The sequence below is a fragment of the Syngnathus typhle genome, linkage group LG1, assembly GCF_033458585.1.
Source record: "Syngnathus typhle isolate RoL2023-S1 ecotype Sweden linkage group LG1, RoL_Styp_1.0, whole genome shotgun sequence".
NCBI classification, from domain to species: domain Eukaryota; kingdom Metazoa; phylum Chordata; class Actinopteri; order Syngnathiformes; family Syngnathidae; genus Syngnathus; species Syngnathus typhle.
Window position 1 is genome coordinate 25,537,842 of NC_083738.1, and position 14,624 is coordinate 25,552,465.

The 14,624-nt window shown below is 46.9% G+C and overlaps 3 protein-coding genes and 2 long non-coding RNA genes across 5 annotated transcripts; 3 read left to right on the plus strand and 2 right to left on the minus strand.

Moving 5' to 3' along the window:
• Positions 1 to 1,496: 1,496 nt before the first annotated feature.
• Positions 1,497 to 3,163, plus strand: gltpd2a (glycolipid transfer protein domain containing 2a). The gene is made up of 6 exons (XM_061264548.1): positions 1,497 to 1,686; positions 1,767 to 1,828; positions 1,898 to 2,064; positions 2,127 to 2,232; positions 2,569 to 2,765; positions 2,873 to 3,163. The coding sequence occupies exons 1-6, from the start codon at positions 1,596 to 1,598 to the stop codon at positions 3,099 to 3,101; spliced, it is 852 nt and encodes a 283-aa protein (XP_061120532.1). The 5' UTR covers positions 1,497 to 1,595; the 3' UTR covers positions 3,102 to 3,163.
• On the minus strand, positions 3,147 to 9,291 carry trim2b (tripartite motif containing 2b). The gene is made up of 13 exons (XM_061299058.1): positions 9,113 to 9,291; positions 7,651 to 7,821; positions 7,434 to 7,579; positions 7,177 to 7,357; positions 6,828 to 7,087; positions 6,558 to 6,696; positions 6,319 to 6,489; positions 5,950 to 6,249; positions 5,683 to 5,850; positions 5,376 to 5,544; positions 5,237 to 5,307; positions 5,004 to 5,144; positions 3,147 to 4,913 (listed from the first exon to the last, which is right to left on the minus strand). The coding sequence occupies exons 2-13, from the start codon at positions 7,747 to 7,749 to the stop codon at positions 4,761 to 4,763; spliced, it is 1,998 nt and encodes a 665-aa protein (XP_061155042.1). The 5' UTR covers positions 7,750 to 7,821; positions 9,113 to 9,291; the 3' UTR covers positions 3,147 to 4,760.
• A 97-nt stretch (positions 9,292 to 9,388) lies between these two features.
• On the plus strand, positions 9,389 to 12,351 carry LOC133144318 (uncharacterized). The gene is made up of 12 exons (XR_009710654.1): positions 9,389 to 9,459; positions 9,824 to 9,858; positions 10,063 to 10,108; positions 10,300 to 10,345; positions 10,546 to 10,591; positions 10,786 to 10,831; positions 11,042 to 11,087; positions 11,282 to 11,327; positions 11,519 to 11,568; positions 11,771 to 11,816; positions 12,016 to 12,061; positions 12,263 to 12,351. It is a non-coding gene; the product is annotated as an uncharacterized LOC133144318 (long non-coding RNA).
• LOC133144900 (uncharacterized) lies at positions 9,927 to 11,550 on the minus strand. Its single transcript, XR_009710791.1, has 3 exons — positions 10,619 to 11,550; positions 10,377 to 10,536; positions 9,927 to 10,290 (listed from the first exon to the last, which is right to left on the minus strand). It is a non-coding gene; the product is annotated as an uncharacterized LOC133144900 (long non-coding RNA).
• A 116-nt stretch (positions 12,352 to 12,467) lies between the features above and the next one.
• rnf175 (ring finger protein 175) lies at positions 12,468 to 14,530 on the plus strand. Its single transcript, XM_061264184.1, has 9 exons — positions 12,468 to 12,599; positions 12,787 to 12,824; positions 12,932 to 13,073; positions 13,139 to 13,293; positions 13,405 to 13,512; positions 13,575 to 13,695; positions 13,771 to 13,904; positions 13,981 to 14,082; positions 14,164 to 14,530. The coding sequence occupies exons 1-9, from the start codon at positions 12,579 to 12,581 to the stop codon at positions 14,282 to 14,284; spliced, it is 942 nt and encodes a 313-aa protein (XP_061120168.1). The 5' UTR covers positions 12,468 to 12,578; the 3' UTR covers positions 14,285 to 14,530.
• Positions 14,531 to 14,624: the final 94 nt, after the last annotated feature.

Genomic DNA, 14,624 nt, shown 5'->3' on the forward strand with positions numbered 1-14,624 from the left:
GCAGCGCACATGCAAAGCAGCTTTTTAATTATACGGCCGTGTGCATGTGTGTGTGTAGAGGGCCACTCGTGTCAAGTATACTACGTTCTCGCCGCTCTGAAGCCGGCTCATTCATTACCGTTAAGCATTTACATATCTGAGATCTATGTGCACGCGCACATTTCAAAGCTTGGCAGCACGAGTGTGTGAGCGTGCGTCCCGCCCGTCTTTTAATTACAGAATACATCAGAGCACAGATGCAAACAATGAAGCCCCGTGCATCGTTTCCATGGCTACTTTGTCCACTTTGTGTTTCTGTTTACTGCTTTTTTTTTTTGCAACTGTATTTTAAATTTGGTCATAATGTCGTACGTGCAGGGCAACATATTTAACACTGGAGCACCTGTCAATGGCGCTGCAGAGTGGTCATCTCATCCAGCAACCATTGGGCTGATACCCTGCCAGCGTAGATGACGTAAGACCACGACAAAATCACAACAGCAAACAAAACCTAAGAGAAACACACAGAAGCAAATGTTGGAGCAACATGAGAACACTGCTCATTGCGTTAAAAGTGCACCGCTAGAAAACTGAGACTTATAAAAGTTTTAAAATGATGTCTCCTGTCCATGCAGTCATTCACTTGTTCTTGTTTGTTTCATCTTGTAATATGATTACATGTTCAACCTATCAAATTACCCTAAATGCGTGCTGAAATTAAATTGTATTAATTAATTATATTAAACATTTAAAAAATATTGCATTTTCTTCAAAATTGACATGGTGGTACTGTGAATACGAAGTTATTATTTGGCTAGCTGCTCGCAACTTAGCTAGCTGCTAGCTCCAAAGAAACAGAGCTATTTGGCTTTACTTAAAACGAGCGTGAATTTTACCACAGAATAAATCCAGTCCAGAGTTCGTCCGTTGACTATCATCATGTTGTCACTTTTGGGCGCAATTTATAATCCGTATCCTTTCAAAGGAACTGTTTTTTTTTTTTTAAAAACGAAGCTGGAATTTTAAATGATTTGCTATCCAGTGACGTCACGCCACGTTCTTCGTTGCCATATTGGTGGGGGTGGCACGTAGTCACAGCGCCGCTCTGTGTTCTAACCTAAAACTACATTTACTCGAATAACAGGTAAACTAGTTTTTAAAGTCCAAATATTGCCGCTACTGAGTTTTAGGAACATATACTACACTACTACACGTTTCGACTGACTTTGTTGTTATTTTTCCACCGTATTTTCGTATTAATCTTGTGGTCTACTATTCTGTTTTCACTGTTTTGGTGGTTTTCCCATTGTTAAATGTAAAGCGATTAGTTACTGCTCCAGCTTTTTGTGAAATGCGCGATACAAATAAAGTTGTATGGTATTGGATTGTATGTGCTACATTTGAATACTTGTTTCCTGATTACTTTTTACAACTTATCATTCCTGTGAGTCTATGTGGAAAAGATAAACACCAGAGAGCGAAGGTCAAGTTTAAAGTTCATCCAGTGACAAGTGCTCGTCTGTCACGGAGTGTCCAATATGATCAATGTGTGTGTTTGTATGTGTAATGTGTGTGTTTGAATGTGTGTTTTGAAGGTTTTCGTGTGAGCCGTCGTCATGGTCACGCTCGCACGAACGGCGCTACTTTGTTGCCTGCTGTTGTCGGCCATCTTGGCGGTGGTTGTCTTCCTCAGCTCTGAGTGGCTCCGTAAGTCACTTCACGTTCTTACCGTGGCTCGTCGACCCACCCACTCTCCTCGTTTTTAATGCTCACCGCACACTCCGCAGCTCAAGGTGGCGTTGGAGACTGTGGCCCAGCACACTTCCCATGCTTGGCATATAGTAAAACGGTAAAAATAAACCTACGTTAGGCTGTGTTCAGAATTTGTTTTCCCTGGTGTAAAGTTCTTTTCTCTCAGCCTCAGCCTCCATTGGTGGAGCCCGACGAGGCCCTGCCCACAATCAAGGAGTGTCCCGGCCAATTGTTTCAGGCATCACATCTGCTGCGCTTTTTGGCATCTAGCGTCTCGGTTGCCGACGATGTCCTCCTGGAACCGTACCTGCGAAGCTGGGACCAGCTGATTATGTACGTTACAAACACACACAATGGCAGGATCGGAGACTGACCGCACTCTGTTATGCCAACAGCTTCATGGAGTCTCTCGGACCGGTGGTCTCATTCTTCTCTCAGAAGGTCAACGAGAAGATGGACCTGATTCGACAACTGGCTCACACACATGGGCTGAAGGGAGGGGTGAGAGGGCCTGAGGACATGCGACCTCAAGCGGCTACAAATGCGCAGTGTGTGATTCTGCAACAAATTCTCATTAGTTGCCTAGCGTCTACATAGCATTAGGAACTTAACCCGTTTGCTGCTTAAACGGGTTGCGGATGGTAGAACTGAACCCATTTGACACCTGACGGGTTGCAGAGGGGAATATCAAGGGCTGTCTAAATGGGTTGTTAGCGGCCTTAACCGGTTTGTTGTCAAAACGGGCCCTACACAGTTGCTGCCTAAACGGGATGCTGATTATCACTGTAGTTTAGACGTACGGTTGACCTAAAAGGGCTGACTGTGCTCTCGCTGCAGGCATACCGTTCAGTAAGCTCTATGGTGGAGGCGGAGCTACAAGCGGGCTTGGTGAATTTTTCCCGCCGAACCGATTCGGGCTGCAGGACGCTGCTGCGTTTGCATCGCTCGCTACTGTGGCTCACCATGACGCTGGACGGCCTGACGCACGTGCCCGACCAGCACGGACACCTAAAGACGCCAGGCGAGCTCGGCAGGTATGCACAAGTGCTAGCTGATGATGTCATCACCCGTTTCCACCTTCATTATGGTCAATGCTTGGATTGATTTGGGTGTGAGTACTTTTGCCACCTCTGCCCCGCAGGGACGCCTACCAGGTAGCGCTAGCACCCCACCACTCGTGGATGCTCCGGCAGGCCGCAGAGCTGGTCTTCCTCGCCCTCCCGGACCGGGAGTACTTTCTGAAGCTGGTATGCGCCCAGAATCAACGTGAGGCGGAGCCCGTCCTCCGCGTCATTATCCGCGCTCTCCAGAAGGTCCACACTGCGACCCAGCGCATTCTGGAGCAGCACGCCATGCTGGACCTGCCCTGAAGGTGGCCTTCCCGTATTACGAAAAGGACTAAATGCTGCCCGGCATGGATGAAGAAAGTCATTTATTGGTTATTTAATGGACATGCAGGAAACATTCACAACTGATTAACAATCAATAGCACACAAACATCCCTCATTGGTCGTTATTTGACTGTTAGCGCTGATAGCATAACTAGCTGGTTTGTTAACTTTTTCCCCATCAATCTTTGGTCGACTAGGCTGGTTCTTTATGGAAATATGATGCAACCAATTTACAGAAATCCCCTGAATATTCACCATTCAGGAATTTACCTCTGACAGATTTAGACTCTTTATCATCTTTGTATCTTGACAGATTCACATTGGCTGGTATTATTTGCAATTTTTCCTATACTGAGATCAAATACTCTTGAATATAGTATTTATTTTTAAAGATAATATTGTACGATGAGTATTTTCTTTTTTTTTTATATAGTTTGTGGTAAGCTATATTTAAGGTTTAAACTATTAATATAAGCAACCATAAATATTTGTGTTGGGCATCCATTAGGCTGCTCGCTATTCCTGAATAGCAGGGGATTAATGCATTATGTGTACCACAAAAACTAATCAATAAAATTTGACGCCACGTGTAATGTAGAAACTAGTTGCGGTCGCATTATTACGTTCTTTAAGCATGCTGATATATATTTTTTCTTTAAAAAAAAAAAAGTGTTAGCCACGCTGTCAACATGCTAATAACATTAGCCGAATTGGCCCACATGCTAATAAAATCATAATGTCAGCTTTGTTAGTGCCACCAAACGTAGAACATTAGCCGCGGTTGGGGAACATGCTAATAAACTATGCTAATGACAATCTTGGTGGGGAAATAGTTAAAAACAAGCATAAGCACTGAGCTAGTGGTGTGTGCTGGCTTGTTAGCGTCACATTTTGACTATTGAGTACTGAATATCAAAGAAAATTTGCGACTCACAAAGAGTTATGGGTGCTGGGCTTTCGGTCGCAATTTTAGGGTGAACTTAAAATGCACTATAAGCTTTTCAAAGATGGAAAGAAAACATACACCATCGGTGGTGGCGCATTTTAGGTTCCTCCTGAAACGTCAGACAAAAAGGTCAACCCCCGCAACTTTTTGTAAGTCGAACCTATTGAGAGGTGAACATAACGCTTTGGCACTTAAGAATTTCAATGCACACAATGGAACACAATCAAAAGTAAGAATGCCATGAAATGAATTCATGAATTTGCTAATCAAGTTTGATGTCATTCGCCGACTCCGCCCACTCAGTTTTTCTCGCCGCTGGTGAGCACGCACACGGATTCATTCCTTCGGTCACGCAAAAGTGTCAAATTTGAACTGGTCACTTTAAAGGGATGATTGGTCACCGTGTTGTCCCGGTAAGGGAGGGGGCCTGCACTGCGAGTCACAACACTGCTGACTGCTAGCTTTGCCTGTTAGCCATCCATGCTAAGAAAATTAGCACTTAACTACCTCCTGGAGGCCGGGAGGTGGAATACATACCCAAATTGAACGATCACAAAATGACATCGAATCGATCAGAGGACATCACTCACGTCCGCCATCTTGGCTGTCCATCCAAGGATGTTAAACGAATATTGACCTCAACGGAATGAAAATGGCAGCCGCCGCCTGCTGGATCTTCCTCTGTCTTGCCATCATTGTAGATAGCGGTAAACTTTGAAGCAGTGGTTTCCTGAGTCAGCCACCACCACGTGTCCATCCTGGGTCAGGGCCAATCCCTGCGGCCCATACAGGGGGTCGGCCGACGTGTTGATGTAGGACAGGAAAGAACCGCTACCGTCAAACACCTTCATGGTTTGAACAGCAAAACAATGTTTTAGTTTTATTGCAGCGGACTAGGGATTTTTTTTTTTGTGGGGGGCACAAACACAGCGGACCTGTATTCTACTGTTGCCCCAGTCAGCCACAATGATATTCCCGTTGGTGTCCACAGCCACGCCGGTGGGGGCGTTGAACTGTCCGTTGCCTTCGCCGTTGGAGCCGAACTTGAGGAGCAGCTCTCCTTCGGGCGTGAATACCTGGCAGGCACAGACACAAGTCTTGGATCTGAAAACAATGTCTACGACATAACAAAGAAGTCTTGAATCTTTGATTGGGCGAACTTTGCTACCTTGACGGAGTGGTTGTGGAAGTCGGTCACGATGATCTCATTGTTCTTGTTGACGGCGGCGAAGTGCGGACCTCGGAGTCGCAAGCACACAAAGGTGAAGCCGTCGAGTCGGTCAAGTGATCCGTCCGACGCGCCTTACCTGCAAACTGTTTGGCGCCATTCCCGCGGCTCCCGAATTTGGTGACGAGCTTCCCGCTCAGCTGGAAGATGAAGACCGTGCACGCTTTGTTGTCCACCACAATCACGTGACCCTCATTGTCCACCGACACACCTTTGGGTCCCATCAGCCTGCCCGAGCCCAGCTTGGCCTGTCCACCCGTGTGAGCGTGACAACCTTAGCGTTAGCAAGCCCAACGCGATTTGAGCATTTATTCCATATCCTTGTTATCATCCAGCTTCAGGTCCATCACAATTTAGAATTTACAATGAATGTGATTGACACCCACCTTGAACTTGCCATCGCTGGAGAAGATGCTGACCCACTTGTTGTCATAGTCGGCGATGATGATGTCACCGCTGGCGTGCACCGCCACACCCGTGGGTCGCTGCAGTTGCCCCGGCGACCGTCCGCGGACCCCAAATCGACTCTTGAACTCTCCCTGGCTGGAGAACACCTGAAACACCAGAAACAATTATTCAAACAAAACAATTTTGAAAACAGATCTACTCAAAGTTCATTTTTTCCCTTCAATATGGTGATCGCAATGTGTCACCTGCACACACTGGTTGTTGCTGTCAGCGATCAAGATGTTCCCGCTGGCAGCTGCGGCGACCCCTTGAAGGTTGGTAAACTCCCCTTTGTTCCGTCCCTTGGTTCCGATCCGAAAGATGAGGTCGTCCTCGATGGGGTTCTGGGTTTTGCGGCGTGGTGTTCCCAGGGCGCTGCTGGCCCTCTTGGAGCCTTTCTTCTTCTGGCCGGGGGACTTTCCACGTCTCTTGGCGCCCTCTGAGGAACCTGTGGACGGCGTGGCGTTGGCCGCGGAGTTGGACGGCGTGGTGGTGGAGGGCGACACCTGGCGGTCAAAACTGGCGTTATGAGCATCGCTTTAAACCACGCACACACTACTGTGTTTTTGGCCCACCTGAGACGTGCCAACGTTCAGCTTGAAGGGACTTCCCTTAATGTGTTGGTCGTACAGACGCAGCGCCAGTGAAAAGTCGCCCTCTTTGGGCAGCACGTAAACAAATTCGTACGTTCCGTTCTTGTGGTCTACGATCTCGCCGTCCACGATGCTGCCGTCCGGCGTGAACACCTGTGGAGAAGAAAAAAAAGGTTTAGAAAGCTGAAGCCACGTTTTGCTTCGGCGGCCATATTCACGACCTCAGCTGACAAGATGGCATTGCCGCCCTTGCAAGCCCCTCCGGATTTGTCTCTGGTTACTATGGTGACGGAGGAAGGGAGTCCCACGATGCACTGTTCCAGTCCGGTGCCCATAGCCTCGCTCTGGCTCGCCACGGCACTGAGAAAGAGGATAACGTGGATTAAAGTCAAACCGCCTTGAGGCTTAGCCTCACTCTGCCTGTTCAACGCATTCCCAAAGACCTTTTCAGTTAAGTTTCCGCTGGAATCTCTAAATTAGAAGCCTCCTACCTGGTGGTCACAATGGTGCCCAGATTGTGGATCCATTTGCGCAGTCCATCCGTCTCCAGGACCAGGTCCAGCTGGTCGTTCTCCTCCGGCTGGCACGACACGCCTCGTCCGGCCAGCTCCTCCAGCCTCTCCTTGAGGTCCACCTCCACTTCCAAGTCACTCGCACACGCCTCCGTCGCTAAGACTTCCTCTGCGCGAGTGCAAGCAGACGACACGGTGGCCTCTCCCTGCAGGAGGCTCTCAAGCTGAGACTGGAGCACCTGGGGTCACCACATACGACAAATAACCCGTGGACTCAGAACCACTTCACTTCATGGTTACACAAAATATTGTATTTCACTTCAATCACCTTGTGCTTGAGGCCAAATGTGACCTCCAGCTCCATGAGAAGAACGCTCTTCCTCACGTCAAGCTGCTTGTGAAGATCCTCGAAGCTAGACTGGATGTCCTCCTCGATGGCCGTTCTCTGATTGGTCAACTGCTGGACCATCTCTCCCACCACCGCGGCAGCGGCGGAAATCTGCGGTAGTCTGTAGAGTAGTAGCAGTCCCAAATTTGGCAACTTCAACCCAAGTGACCAATACTCAAGTCACCATCTCCTTTCACCTGTCATGAGCCGCCCTCATCCCTGCCTCCAAGGTGCATCGGTGCTGCTCCAAGGCCTCGCTTAAAGGCACCCTGGGGTGCTCGCTGTGCTCAGGCACGCACTCGCCACACAGCGCACGTGTGCACGCCCGGCAGTACTCGGACACCTGCGGATGACGCGACGTCAAGGATGGCGACGGCGCGGCCACGTACCACGTGGTTGCCCGGCAAACCTCACCTTGCCACCATGCTGCGGGCAAGTGTCTTTAGTGGGCGGAGCCTCGAGCACGGTGCACTCCTCACTGCTGCTGTCTGGAGAGTGTTGATGCCCCGCCATCAGCTTGGGCGGCGAGACGGTCGAGGGACGTCTCTGCTGCGATGCTCTCCGCACCGCCCTCAGTCCATGAGGCTGTCAGAGCCGACCCAAGTCATAAGCGAACCGAGCCCGCAAACACACAAACGACGTTCACTCGGCATCTTACGGAATAGAAAGAGAAGATGTTTATGACGGAGACGCCCACACCCGCGAGAACAGTTAAGTAGGTCACACTCATGTCTTTAGTGAGGGTGATGCTGTGGTTGCCATGGAGACCAAAAGCGGAGCTTTTGATCCTAAAATGTTACATTTACGCATACACTACGTCTCATGCACGTGCATTTCCATTGGCAGCTTGACATACAAATCCCATTTGTTCCGTGACCTCACTCATAAGTCAAAACACAAAATCTTTTTTGCTCATTTGAATTCATGGGAATGACATTAAACCCTTCCAAGGGGGAGAATAATGCACTCCTGCAGACGCAAATTAAAGAGTTTCACAATAACTCGAATTGGCCCAGTAAGAGAAAATTATTTTAGTTGATCTTCGCAGAGGATAAACAATAGCTGGTTGGAAGTCTTGTTATATGGTCAGTCTACTCATGTCACCTCACTATTTGTGTTTAAATTCATTAAAAGATCACAGCGACAACTATGACAGATTTCTTTAGCTCATTTTGCACTTTTTGTTAGCATTTAGCTAATGAACTCTCCAGAGGCAAAGCTATTGTTTCACATACAGTACACAACATGTAATTCTCTTCAACAGCGTCTTTTTTTTAAAGGTAACAATACAATGCTCTTGTCTCAAATTTTTATATGTAACGATACAATGCTCTTATCTCAATTTTTTGCTCTCAAGTCAAAGCAAACAAATCGTCCGAACGAGGGCTCTTATCTCGAAAAACTATCCACACAGCACTGCTGTTTAGCCAACTGCGAGTTTATTGGGTTTATCGATCATGATTCGTGTTATATTTACTGTTTTAAACTGTTGATAGAGGTAATTATAAAAAATCGGCAGGGCTTGGTCTTGGCTCATTTGAATGAATGGAAACTCCCTGGGTGTTTACTGTATGGTATCATCATCCGTTCTGTATTTCTTGCAAAGTGACATTTAATATAGTTTGCATTTAACGATCTTACAGTCATTATATGATTATTCCTATCATGACATATGTCACTTCGGGGGCATAGCCGCTGTCACTATTAGCACCCGGGATGCTAACTTCAGGCTCACACGCAGGCCGGATGTCGCACAGGGACAAGCTACAGATGCTCCTGTCTCCTCCCTCCATCATCATCCCTCCATCTTCACTCCTTCACCCACCATTTCATCACCGCGTAGTGTCATGCAAAAGGCGGGCGGGGAGATACTCACCAGGTTCCAGTGCGACGGACGCACGGCCGAACAGCATGTGTGCGTTTTCCAGCCTCAAGCCATCCTTTTCTGCCTCTGTCTGCGTGTGTGTGTGAGGAGGGGGGCTGTCACCATCATCATCATCATGGCAACACCAGCAGCAGCAGCAGCAGAAACAGACGGAGGCGGGGGTGGGGATAGGGCGTCCAATCGGCTTCAATGTAACGTCCACCAATCACGAAAAGGGTTAGAGGAGGGATCCGTCGTTTCCCCTCCAGCCGCCAGGTGGCGATGATGTACAAGAGGCTATATATACGAAGAATCGGAGTCAGCAAAGCCCATTTGGATCCTGCTTGCTAAGGCATTAGGTAAGCTCGAAGATAGTGGTAACTAAAATGCAATGTCCATCTTTGATCACCTAATACTTTGCTCTGTTTTATAAGAAAAGCACAGTATATCTTATTGTGCAAGTAGTTTGCATGTGGGATTACTGTACTACACGGATGGTTGACGATGGTCTTTGCGCCTCGTTCTGAGAGACCACCGTTGCTTAATTTGTCAATAGCATACCGAATGCTTAGTTACACACTTTTCAACCGCCTCATGGATTGTTGAAAGTAGTTTAACTACTATTTAATATTAAACAATATTCGCTTGATATGTCAACACGTGGGCTAATGCTAACACGTGGTCAAGTGCCAGTTTCAAATTTGTGATTCTTTGTGATTGCAGAACTTGGCAGTCATCTCATCAGGAAACTACAACAGGTTTGAAACATTGCGTTCTATACTTGATTGATTTCTTCATCCACTCGCTGTGATGATGACTTTCCCCCTAACATTCGTAGTTTCCACCAGAGGTCACACGACCAAAGACGGCTAATTCCTTGGATGTCTGAGCGAACTTTATAATCCTGCTTCTTGTAGTAATTGATTACATTGAAAACTGACTGTCTCTATTTTTTGTTCCAGGTGAAAGTCCCGTGCTGGCCATTTTGTAAGCAAGCCAGCCAGTATGGTATGTAAATAAAAGCTACCTTAACTTTTTTCCTTTCGCTGTGATGACGACTTGACCCCAACATTCGCAGTTTCCACCGGAGGTCACACGACCAAAGATGGCAGTCCTTGGATGTCTGAGCGAACTTTATCATCCTGCTTCTTGTTGTAATTGATTACATTGAAATTGATGGTCTCCATTTTCTGTTGCAGGTGAAAGTCCGGTGTTGGCCATTTTGTGAACCAGCAAGCTAGTTAGGTATGTAAAAAAAAAATAAAAGCTACTTCACCTTTCTCTCTCTCTCGCTGTGATGACGACTTGAACCCAACATTCGCAGTTTCCACCGGAGGTCACACGACCAAAGATGGCAGTCCTTGGATGTCTGAGCGAACTTTATCATCCTGCTTCTTGTTGTAATTGATTACATTGAAATTGATGGTCTCCATTTTCTGTTGCAGGTGAAAGTCCGGTGTTGGCCATTTTGTGAACCAGCAAGCCAGTTAGGTATGTAAAAAGTAAAAGCTACTTTACCTTTCTCTCTCTCTCGCTGTGATGACGACTCGAACCCAACATTCGCAGTTTCCACCGGAGGTCACACGACCAAAGATGGCAGTCCTTGGATGTCTGAGCGAACTTTATCCTGCTTCTTGTTGTAATTGATTACATTGAAAACTCACTGTCTCCATTTTCTGTTCCAGGTGAAAGTCCGGTGCTGGCCAATTTGTTAGCATGCGAGTCAGTAAGGTATGTAAAAAAAAAAAAAAAAAAAAAAAAGCTACTTTACCTTTCTCTCGCTGTGATGACGACTTGACCCCAACATTCGCAGTTTCCACCGGAGGTCACACGACCAAAGACGGCCAAGCACTTTCTTGGATGTCTGAGCGAACTTTGTAATCCTGCTTCTTGTCATAATTGTTTACATTGAGAATTGACAGTGTCCATTTTCTGTTCCAGGTGAAAGTCCGGTGCTGACCAATTTGTTAGCATGCAAGTCAGTAAGGTATGTAAAAAAAAAAAAAAGCTACTTTACCTTTCTCTCGCTGTGATGACGACTTGACCCCAACATTCGCAGTTTCCACCGGAGGTCACACGACCAAAGATGGCAGTCCTTGGATGTCTGAGCGAACTTTGTAATCCTGCTTCTTGTCATAATTGTTTACATTGAAAACTGACGGTGTCCATTTTCTGTTCCAGGTGAAAGTCCGGTGCTGACCAAATTGTTAGCATGCAAGTCAGTAAGGTATGTAAAAAAAAAAAGCTACTTTACCTTTCTCTCGCTGTGATGACAACTTGACCCCAACATTCGCAGTTTCCACCGGAGGTCACACGACCAAAGATGGCAGTCCTTGGATGTCTGAGCGAGCTTTGTAATCCTGCTTCTTGTCATAATTGTTTACATTGAAAACTGACGGTGTCCATTTTCTGTTCCAGGTGAAAGTTCGGTGTTGGCCATTTTGTGAGCAAGCCAGTAAGCCAGCTAGGTATGTAAAAACATAAAAGCTACTTTACCTTTCTCTCTCATTCTCGCTGTGATGAAGACTTGACCCCAACATTCGCAGTTTCCACCGGAGGTCACACGACCAAAGACGGCTAATTCCTTGGATGTCTGAGCGAACTTTTTAATCCTGCTTCTTGTAGTATTAGATTACACTGAAAATTGACGGTGTCCATTTTCTGTTCCAGGTGAAGGTCTGGTGCTGGCCATTTTGTGAACAAGCAAGCCAGTTAGGTATGTTAAAAAAAAAAAAAAAAGCTACTTTACCTTTCTCTCTCGCTGTGATGACGCCTTGATCCCAACATTCGCAGTTTCCACCGGAGGTCACACGACCAAAGATGGCAGTCCTTGGATGTCTGAGCGAACTTTATAATCCTGCTTTTTGTCGTAATTGATTAAATTGACAACTGACTGTCTCCATTTTCTGTTCCAGGTGAAAGTCCAGTGTTGGCCATGTTGTAAGAAAGCAAGCAAGTCAGGTATGTAAAAAAAGAAAAAAAAAAGCTACTTTACCCTTCTCTCGCTGTGATGACAACTTGACCCCAACATTCGCAGTTTCCACCGGAGGTCACACGACCAAAGATGGTTGTTCCTTGGATGTCTGAGCGAATAGCTGGATTGTCACATCTGTCGTGGGCATGGGGCAGAATGCTGATGCGTGTCTTGTCCTCTTTCCACAGGTTGACTTCAAGTCTGCGCATCTGGAAGAAACTTTTTTTTTTCTTTTTTTATATATGACTGTTTGACCAGAATAAAAACACTTGCAATACCGGCTGTGTGGATGATTAGTTTTCATAACTTCCTTGCACACACATTGACTGAAAATAGCATTATTTTTTTTTTGTAGCAAGCAAAATAACTTCACGAAGCATTTTGACCCTTTCGTTGTGCCGTACAGTCGGGGGTTATGTTACCCAGCTGAGCCCTTTAAGCTAGCACCTCCCGTTAGCCCGTTCGGCTAATCTGCCGGCACCGGGGCACTCTCATTCCGCCAGGATGGCGGATGTACAACCTCAGGTAGGGCAGGCAGTCGACGATAAGCTTCGTTTTTGAGAACTCACTCGTCCTCGTGGCTAACATCCGTGTCGGGGGGAAACGTGCTGCTACTTTGACGTGGCACATTGCTCCAGAAGGAAGTCCGTGTATTTTGTCTAAAAATGAGTTATTTCTCCTACACATACCCAATCTCCACTAATGTTTCTAGGATGACCTCCTAAAAATGACTCATCGAGAAAACTGGCGGTGAGTGGAGCGATTGGACATTCACACTTAATGATCAATGTGAAGCTATTTAAAAAAAAAAAAAAAAAATCAAATTGAGGATTCATTTTTCGCAACCGTGTCTGCAGAATGCAACACGAGCGTCTGCACGCCAAACACCAAGGTCACGAGGCCATGCACGCCGAGATGGTTATGATCTTGGTGGCCACTCTGGTGGTCGCCCAGATCGTGCTGGTCCAGTGGAAGCAACGCCACCACCGCTCCTACAACGTAAGCGTGTAGGTGTGTGTGTTTGTGTGTGATGCTTCAGAAAGTCTCACATTTGTTGTCCTCAGCTGGTCACGCTGGTCCAAATGTGGGTAGTTCCTCTTTACTTCACTCTCAAACTCTACTGGTGGAGGTTCCTGTCCATGTGGGGCGTCTTCTCCGTTATCACCAGCTATGTCATCTTCAGAGCCACGCGCAAACCGCTGGCCTGCAGGACGCCAAGGTAGGCGGCAGTCCAACGCTGTGGGGAAAAAGGCAAAACAAAAGCATATAAAAAAAATGATCCATGCATAAAATATTTATATAGCGTCAAGCTCCTTCCTTCTCTCTTCAGAATGGTGTACAAGTGGTTCTTGTTGATCTACAAACTGAGCTATGCCGTCGGGCTGTTGGGCTACATGGCCATCATGTTCACCATGTTTGGCTTCAACGTCTTCTTCAGGTGAGTCTGCGCGGGGTACGCGATGACGTGATGCACTTCACGATGTGTTTATCGACGTGCAGGATCAAGGCGGAGGACTCCATGGACGTGGGCGTGGTCATGTTATTCTACGGGCTTTATTACGGCGTGCTGGGCCGAGACTTTGCGGAGATCTGCTCCGACTTTATGGCGTCTACCATCGGGGTAACAGAAATAGAAAGTTAGTATCACTTGATCATTAACTTGCTAATAAAGCATTTTTTTGGGGGGGTTGCATAGTACTACAGCGGCGGCGGCATTCCGAGCCGTAGTTTAAGCGAGCACATCTGCGCCGTGTGCGCTCAGAAGATCCTGGTGGACCTGGACGAGGAGGGCGTCATCGAAGATACGTACCAGCTGTCCTGCGGTCACATGTATCCTCACCACCTCCAAAACATCTCCAGAATAGCAGCTTCCTGTTGCATCTTAACTGACCACCTGGACTTTTAGATTCCACGAATTCTGCATCCGTGGTTGGTGCATTGTGGGGAAGAAGCAGACGTGTCCTTACTGCAACGAGAAAGTGGACTTGAAGACAATGATGAACAACCCGTATCCTTCTATCCTTCGTGTGTGTGTGTGTGTGTGCACACATTCGTGTGTGTCAATCCTTATCAAGGTTTCCGCACCCAGCTGGGAAAAGACACATGTTCTGTACGGACAGTTGCTGGACTGGCTCCGGTACCTGGTTGCCTGGCAACCCATCATCATCGGCATCGTCCACGGGATCAACTTCTCTTTGGGACTGGAATAGTATCCCTGAGGAGGACGCTTCCCGAAAACAAGAGTCTTGAAGCAACGTCCCCATTTTATGGACTAAATATCAGGATGCTTTTTTTTTTTGCTTCCTAAACACTAGCGTCCTTTTGCTTGACATATTTTTGGACAATGTCTGTCTCACTTTACGTCTCTTTTGGAGGTTGTAATGTTTTGTGTGTCACTGAGGTGTTGTTTTTTTACAAAAACAAAAATCCAATCAAATAAACTCAACTTCAACATGCTGATGACCCTTTGGACTCAAACATCCGGCAGGTTCCTGACACTAAGTTTCCCGTCAGTCCCTGGTCATGTTTGCCGTGCGATGACCTGGACGC

Excerpts from the sequence above, each read along its gene's own strand:
- gltpd2a (XM_061264548.1), top strand. The coding sequence starts at position 1,596 with ATGGTCACGCTCGCACGAACGGCGCTACTTTGTTGCCTGCTGTTGTCG. Across the intron at positions 1,829-1,897 it reads GCTTGGCATATAGTAAAACG|CCTCAGCCTCCATTGGTGGA; the intron begins GTAAAAATAAAC and ends CTTTTCTCTCAG. Across the intron at positions 2,065-2,126 it reads AGCTGGGACCAGCTGATTAT|CTTCATGGAGTCTCTCGGAC; the intron begins GTACGTTACAAA and ends TTATGCCAACAG.
- rnf175 (XM_061264184.1), top strand. The coding sequence starts at position 12,579 with ATGGCGGATGTACAACCTCAG. Across the intron at positions 12,600-12,786 it reads TGGCGGATGTACAACCTCAG|GATGACCTCCTAAAAATGAC; the intron begins GTAGGGCAGGCA and ends TAATGTTTCTAG. Across the intron at positions 13,696-13,770 it reads TTATGGCGTCTACCATCGGG|TACTACAGCGGCGGCGGCAT; the intron begins GTAACAGAAATA and ends GGGGTTGCATAG.
- trim2b (XM_061299058.1), bottom strand. The coding sequence starts at position 7,749 with ATGGCGGGGCATCAACACTCTCCAGACAGCAGCAGTGAGGAGTGCACC. Across the intron at positions 7,580-7,650 it reads GCCCGCAGCATGGTGGCAAG|GTGTCCGAGTACTGCCGGGC; the intron begins GTGAGGTTTGCC and ends CGTCATCCGCAG. Across the intron at positions 6,250-6,318 it reads TGAACGTTGGCACGTCTCAG|GTGTCGCCCTCCACCACCAC; the intron begins GTGGGCCAAAAA and ends TTTGACCGCCAG.